Source organism: Pelecanus crispus, chromosome 11 (genome assembly GCF_030463565.1).
Source record: "Pelecanus crispus isolate bPelCri1 chromosome 11, bPelCri1.pri, whole genome shotgun sequence".
Taxonomy (NCBI): Eukaryota; Metazoa; Chordata; class Aves; order Pelecaniformes; family Pelecanidae; genus Pelecanus; species Pelecanus crispus.
Genome location: NC_134653.1, coordinates 19,758,653 through 19,766,635, shown reverse-complemented (window position 1 = coordinate 19,766,635; position 7,983 = coordinate 19,758,653). Strand labels below are relative to the sequence as shown.

General features: G+C 41.1%; 1 protein-coding gene across 5 annotated transcripts in view; it reads right to left on the bottom strand.

The window, feature by feature from the left end:
• Positions 1-575: 575 nt before the first annotated feature.
• TBC1D24 (TBC1 domain family member 24) overlaps positions 576-7,983 on the bottom strand; it is a 30,639-nt gene continuing 23,231 nt past the window's right edge. For all 5 annotated transcript variants that reach the window (XM_075718665.1, XM_075718664.1, XM_009486868.2 and 2 more), the window contains 3 exons: positions 7,379-7,474; positions 6,708-6,942; positions 576-5,199 (listed from right to left, as the gene is read on the bottom strand). In XM_075718665.1, coding sequence (XP_075574780.1) covers positions 5,045-5,199; positions 6,708-6,942; positions 7,379-7,474 — 486 coding nt within the window. In that variant the 3' untranslated portion in view covers positions 576-5,044. The remainder of the gene's footprint in view (positions 5,200-6,707; positions 6,943-7,378; positions 7,475-7,983) is intronic.

Below are 7,983 nucleotides of genomic sequence, written 5' to 3'. Positions count from 1 at the left end.
TTCACAAAGACTAGGCTTAAGTAACAGGAATATTTGTTTAAACCAGTGCTGCTAACTAGAAACACACCTTTCAACCATAGCAAAAAGTATATCTGCTGTGATCAGGGACATGGGCAGGGAAGAGATCCAGGTTAAAACCAAGCCATCAAGAGGAACAAAAATACTAGTTTTAAACAAGCAGTTCCCTGACTGAGCTGCCTGCCTGCCACCAACAGTCACATTTGTGCTGGCACGAGGAAGGTACAGCCTCTAGCAAGAGCAGTGCTGACTTACAGTGGCTGCAGGACTGTCACTGAGTCAATGATGGCGTTTACATGCAGAGGATGCAATGGCACCATTGGTCTGATCTACAACTTACGAGTGCTGGTGGCCGGAAGACACCTCTGAGCTCCATTTTAAACCCAGGCTTCTAAGCTCCCATTTTAAACCCAGGCTGGGCTGGGGCAAAACATGCTCTTTGGCCCTGCCAAAGGGAAGGTGGCTCATTTCAGAATTTGTCAGTCTAAGTTTTTTTTTTTTTTTACAGTCAGTTTGGCACCTGATCTTGGTGGAAGATCTCCTAAAACAGTCAGAAACTGTGTAATCGCCTCACTATAGTGAAGAGTTCATGTGAGAGAACACATGCTCCAAGGTTTATTTCTCAGTTTCAGCACTCCATTTGCTATGAGGTCTACAGGAAGGAAAATAACTGAATGAAGGACAAAGTCAGTTGCCTCCACAGTCAAACACCTTTTAATACAATCCAAGATTCTGCACAGTGACAAAAACACCATCAACGTAGGGCAGCGATTCCAACGACAGGGTAGAAAACCAATTCAGCAGCACACCACCACTCATCTGAAGAAAATCATCACCCCAAATAATATGTGCACTCATCTCAACTATGAATAGTCTGAAATCCGTGAGAGAGATGGCAGAAAGGCATCTCAGCTGGGTGCCCAAGCCTCTGATCTGTCCAACAACTGGACTCCAGGTGTCACTTGCAGGAGCTGAGCTCTTCCAGCACCATGGCTGCAGGTGAGCTCTTGGTCCCTGCTGGCCATGGCATCCACATCACTATGGTGGCTGTGTGGTCAGTGGGCAGAGGAGCTCACTCCTGATCAAAAATGAGGACGGATATCCAAGGACAAAGTACACAATTTCAATGCACACACATGAATAGCAGTTGACTAATCTGCAAGTGCCACCCCTCCATGGCTAAACACAGATCGCTACTGGCATGAGTTTCTTTAAAGAACAGTACTGCCTGTCCCTCCAATTTGTCTTCAGTTATCTCAACACAGAGGAAATGGGAGGTTTTCCCTTCCCTTTGTTAATTGGCCTCTATTAATAACAGGCTGATTAACATGCTTCATCAGAAAAGGGAGTGCGTCAATGTACATGATCTGTAGGAATGACAGCTTTTAGGTCCAGTGATGAAGTCTGTCCAGCCTGGCTAACAGCTGGAAACAGTTCCTGTGGCCTGGAAACAGCTTAGATGCTATTTACAATAAATTCAAGTTTCTGATGTCAGGAATTTCTAGTCTTTTCTGCCTTCAAGAGAATATTACAAAGCAAAAATGGCTTCTTAGGAAAGCAAATATGCTCTTGAAGAACTGTGGTAGCTGACACGCAGCCTTCAGCTCTCCAGGCTCCAGACCGAGCAGCTAATCAAGCGACGCTGGCACCCTCGCTGTCATGGCTGTTGAGAGTTAAAACATGACCAAAGCACTTCACAGCTGGGGTACTTCAGATAATTTTAACTTTCTGATAAGGCGCCTATTGTAGTCATTGTCTTGAAAACTAGTCTTTGGTCACCACCTCAAAAGTTTTGAATGTAACATAAACTGTTGGCTTAATTACCTTAATTAATTACCTTAATTAACTTTGTGTAATTAATGGTTGTTGCTGACCAAGCATTTATCAAACAAACAAAAGCCTCTTTGCTACTGGAAAGAAGACCAAGCCACAATGCTATTCCTCTAAGGTGTCTCACAACCATAATAAGAATTACACATGAGGATTTGCACAAGAAAAAGAACATTCATTTTTACTGAACAAAAGGACTGTGTGAAGATGACACAGCATTGTACAATTCCTCTTGCTAGATTATTGCAGCCTCTTGGTTATTCAGGCTATTCAAGTTTAAAACACACATACTAGCCCTGCAGGATGTCTGCAGCACGGTAGTACTATATCAAACTAAAACCATCCCTGTGACATGTGCCTCAAGGTCGATATGAATACCAACAGTCAGCAAAAGGAGCATCACCTGTTAACCCTTTTACTGCCTGCTGTGGTTCGCAAACTCATATAGATCATAGCTCAAATTGCTGTGGGCTTAGTGTGTGCTCCAAGCACACCCACACCAGTTGCAAATGCATAGACAGACAGCAGCTGTTAAGACACTGCCAGCCACCCAGCATAACATCTGTCTTCAAGAATGAAGATTTAACTTTAGTCCCATGCGAAAGACTGGTGGGCCATCTAGATAAACTACCAAAAATGGGTCTTCTGTGGACCTTTGCTGACAGGGAGGTCAGAAGTTGTACTCATCTGGCACAAGGGAAGCTGAGCTGAGGCCTGCAGTTGATTTCTGAAAGACACTCAAGACTCAGATGCCTAAATCTCACTGATTTTCAGTACTGCTCCTTGGATTCTCACACTAATATCCTATGATGAACTTCTGAGCAACTATGAGTTATTTCTGATTTCAAACACAAGAACAGAGCAAGGAAAGGAAGTGTTTCTTAGATACGACTTAAGACATGGTATAGTACTCAGGTTTCAGACAGCTGCATCCAGCAGGGATGGGGAGAACATCACCACTGCCAGCTGCAGGAAAGATTTTGCAGATAAAACGTATTCATTTTGAGTGTAATACTAAAGTCCCACAAATCCTGCCAACACAGAGCTTGAGGGAATTTCTGACAACTTAACAAGCTGAAAATTAATGCTATTGTGTCCTCCACCCCCAAGGGCACCTCAGACAAGCTCAAAAGAGAGGAATTAGACAAAACTGAAATCCCACCTACATTTAAGAGAACCTTCTAAATGGGATACATTTTCTGAGTGATTTCTTTTGTCTGAGGAAGCTTGTGGGATACTAGCAAGTGCAAAGTGGTACAGCTAGCTTTGAAAAAATAGAAGGCAGCATCAGCCAGTATTTGTAAAAAGCCAGCTATGACTGTTTGAGTTCTTCCCCATCAAAATGCACAAGTATAACTGAATTATATCTCCCCTTTCAGTTCAATCAAGCTTACAGTAAACCTATGAAAAGACAGCTGGATAGAACTCACTTAGTGGGAAGTGGGAAAGAAAGAGGCCCAGTGCTGACTCTCAAACAAGGTGAAATAATCTAATTGCAAATATGTCTTTTGCACCATTTAGACTGTGGTATACACAGTCTAATATTTCAAAGAGTTATTTTGACAAAAATTCAAAATGGCACAAATTACATTTTTGCCAAATTTGTTCATGTACTTTGCAAGAGGCAACACTTTACCAAGAGACATGGTATTTTCATTGATGGCAAACTAAACAAGCCAACATTACCAACAAGACTCACCTGTGACCTCTGAATGACCCTGTCCAGCCTAGCCGAGATTTTTATCACTACAAATTTTTAATTTTTCCTTTTAATGAACTTCAAGTTTAAGTAGTAACAACATTTCCCCCACTCTAACACAATTTTTTAGACTGAACTGCTGAATAAAGCAGCAATTCCTCTTTCCCTTCATTTTACCTGTTGTGGTAAGTCTTCTTACTAGCGAATCACCCACTGAAGCTTTGAGAGCATTCTATTGTATGCTCTGGACTATCCATTGATGTTTATGTACTTGTGCTTCATGTGGGAGAAGTTCTATAGCATATACTGCAAGTTTTAGATAAAGACATTGGGCAATTGCCTCCAGACATCGCATGGCACAAGACATGCTCGCAGAGAACTGTATGAATTCTCAGGAATGAGAAAAAGCTTCTTTGCATGATCCAAACCCTACCAGAACAACACTGCTGGCAAAAAAGCATTACCTTTTTCAGGATCTCATCACTCATGATATGGATAAACAGCATCACCTAGAGTTCTCCTGGGAAACTTGTCCACTCCAAGAATAATATTACACAGATTTCTCTCCGACCTCCCTTTATTTACTTGTGGGGAGAGAACTAAGGTTCTGTATCACAGTGTCTAATTCCCCAAACATGTAGGGATATCAGCACAGTTATTCTCAGATCTAAAGCTCCACTTCAGCTTCCAAGAAAGATGAAGAAAGGGAAGTTTCTGAGCACTGCATATATGCTCTGGCTTTCAGCTGCCTGAAACATGAGTCAGTTTGAAGTCATTATACTGATATGGAATAGGAATGTAAACAAAATAAAGCCTTTGAGATATTGTTGTCCAGTCTGGATGCCTTTCTCAGAGGCAGACTCCTCAAAAAGATGCAACTGGAATATGTCAAAGGTTCAGGTACAAGGAGAAAGATAACTAGCAAATCATGGTTTTTGTGTGAATTGAGGGCTTTCATAACTTATGAAATGGTACTGATTTGTCTGCACAATGTCTGCTTATAGTAGGGCAGTGATTTTATGAATTACTGTTCTACATCAAATCTGAGGTCATCAATGTTCCCTGTGAGCAGACATTTGATATTCCTGGCTCAAGCCAGATACTGGTGCCAGTGGCACAGAGCTCTACAGTACACCCTAGTCAGCTCTGTGCCTCTGAGGAATTGCATCAAACTGCAAACCTATCCTGTGATATGGACTTGTATCCATTTAGGGTGGTTTGAAATCATTACATTTTCATTTTCACCTAATAGTAGGACCTGAATCCAGATCTCTAGAGGTAAAGAGCTAAGGAGTTAATCAAATACATTACTTCACCTTGACTTGTCTTAAATAAAATAAGAGTAAACAACTAAGCCCTGCATTCAAGTGCACCACTTAGTAATTACTGAAAAACACTGAGCCCAGCAGAAATTATGTTCTAACTTGGCTCCTGCATTAGAATTTGCTTTGGAAATCCTAGGACAATTGAAAAACTAGTTGATTAATGATAGTCACATCAACCATTCATGGTGTCCCTGAAGCCCCACACCTCCAAGACAGAGATCTGGAAGCTTTCAGAGCACAATGGCTGATTATTGAAAGTATCGCAGTGGCTGGTTCTTCCGTGGTTCAGATCTGCATCGAGGTAAAGAGCCTGGCCATCACCACCTCCTGTGAAGAGACAAAGACAAGCGTAAGGGTGTGTCTGCATTCCTTACCATGGGAAACTGCTATACAACAAGAAAACCAAAAACCCACAACAAAACAACAGAAACAAAACACTTAAGTGCTTTTCTCATGGGAACAACTGGAAGCCCTAAGTGACATTTGCTTGCTGTCTTCAGGTATCACAGAGTATGATCAAATGCATAGCTTTTAAATGACACTATCAATCAGAACTGGATGACTTTTTTTTTTTAATTTAAAAAAACCCAGTAATGCAAGTTGGTAAGAACAAGAAGCCTGACTCAAAGGCCTGCATTTAAGATTTGTTTTTCAGTGCTGGAGGATCTTGGAAGCTACCAACTGCATATTTTCCCTCCAGCGAAGAAAAAACAAAGAATTCTGTTAGCAGTCAAAAATCAAAGCTGGGAGAAGAACAAGATCAGTAAGTAACAGCACTGGCTTGGTCTTCTAAATCATTATAAAACACATCAGAGTTAAACACATTTTGATTATCTGTGGGTCTGTGTCAAGATTCACAAAGCTTACAGTCAGAGAATGTAGTGAAGTGAAAAATTTAGACAGAAATATGTCAGGGAAACAAAAAGGAAAATGCCCCTGTTGCTTATAGGACAACCATCTAAGAATAGCTACCAAAAACATCCGAAGAATCAAAAGGGTGGAAATTCTGGTCTACAGCTGGAACTGTGTACAACACTCACTTCTAGATATATACCTACTACCCAAGCTTGTACTTCTCTTATTACTACCCATAGTGTAATATATGGTAAATATAAATTACTCTCTTATCTAAGGCTGATAGGAAGAGCTGGTGGGATACATGCTCAACAGTGAAGATTTCTGAAATATTTGTGATACATCATTAACAGTGATTTCTAATTCAGTTACACGTGCACTGAAGCTCTCACCAGCCTAGCTGATACTGGAGCAGCCCGACTTATTGTCAGTTAGAGCACATGCTGCTAAGTGGGAAATCAGCCAACACTTGATGTTACAGAGGAAATCACAAGGCTAGTAGCTCTCCTAACAAGTGTCAAGTAAAGCTTTTTGGGGAAAGGACAACTATGATTTTATAACTGTTCCTTGTAAACCCCATTTAGGTGACAACTCCACTAAGCAGGCTTTTGCCAAAGTCAGCAGCACCACAGATCCAATAAAGTTCTAGGAGAATTAACATGTTTTATAGTTTACCCTGTGTTTCAAAAGCCTCAGTGCAAAGTAAGTTCCTCTTCAAGAACTGTTTCTCATCATGAATTAGGCAGTATGAAGGTACGGCTGTGCTTAAAGCTATGAGTTACTATTTTACTCTAAAATGCTTGATATGCAAGTTTTCCCACAGAAAATTTTTGTTGAGTAATAATATCAGGTTTTGTGCACTTTCATCTCTAACTGTGGTGAAACTGAAATACATACATAGTAAATATAGGTGACTCTCTTATCTAAGGCAGACAGGAAGAGCTGGTAGGATATATGCTCAAATTCTCACACTGACTTACCTATAATGATACATTCACTGCTGCCAGCCATGAACATGGAGGCTGTTTTGGAAGGCAAGTTGAAGTGCCGAGCTGATAAGAAGGGGGAAAGGCGATCTGAGGGGTCTGATGGGACACTGTTGGAAGAGAGGGTGCTGAAAGCTGGTGAGGCATGATTTTCTGGCTCTGAACCAGTTGTGGCCAGTTCTGGGTGTTTTATGATCACCCACTCATAGCGTTCCACCTCTGGCTGCAGCTGCATCGAGGCAGAGAAGAGCAAAGCTTTGGTTAGTGCACATGCACTACACAGAGAGCTCTGCGCAGCAAAGAACATTCAAGCCCCTCAGACTCCACCCTCATGATTAGCGGTAAAGACTGGATCAAACTGTCTTTTGGGCCAGATATTATTGTCTGTCTTTATACCTTTGCTTTTTAGGTGACTGAAGAAATGATGCAGTGTTTTATGAGTTACCATAATACGTCTTAAGAAAATATTCTGTGCAAGGGGAGAACAAGAGTTACCACAAAACTGAAAAGTAAAATTTTCTCCTCCACATTAAGAGTTCAGTAGACTTTATAAACTAGGAAGGCATACAATCCAGCCTCTTCAAGTGGAAGGGAAGTAGAACTTACTCACACCAGTGCAGCAGTTCTGCCTTGCTACTGGGTAGCAACAATAAAATTTTACTCACCCTAAATACAAAGCACTCCCCAGTTCCAAAGAAACTCAGCTTGTTCCCTCCTCGCCTGCGCTCGCTCCAGTCAGTTGACAGATAAGCACCACAGACCTAGCACAAACAGCACTGTCAGGAGGCTTTCCACTGAAGAAGAAAGTGTGTTAAACCAATTGATACCACCATTTCAGAGTCTAGAAATTAGTTTTATTTCAGTTTGATTTTCAAAATCTCTACATCAGTGGATTAAGGCAGCGCAAGTATTTATATCTAAAGATAGATTTAAACTGCTTTAATTGTACCCTTAAACCCTAAGAGTTTCATAAATTATTTCACATCTCTGAGGCCTTAAAGGAGAAATGTTCCAACACAACCCCAGGTACCAAAACACAAATCACTCCAAACTTGTAAAGCCTGACTTCCACTTCCTCATTTTGGCATCCAAAGCAACAGTATTGTCACAAGTTACAGTATGAGCAGTTCTGCCTGAACATTTTCTGGTCATAAACAGTAGCCTTGGTGGCTTTCTCAATTTCAAACTGTAGATTAAAATCAACTTAGCTAAGCCAATGCTTAACTAGCTCAGATATTTAAAGCAGCCTATTCAAACAGCATAGAGTTCA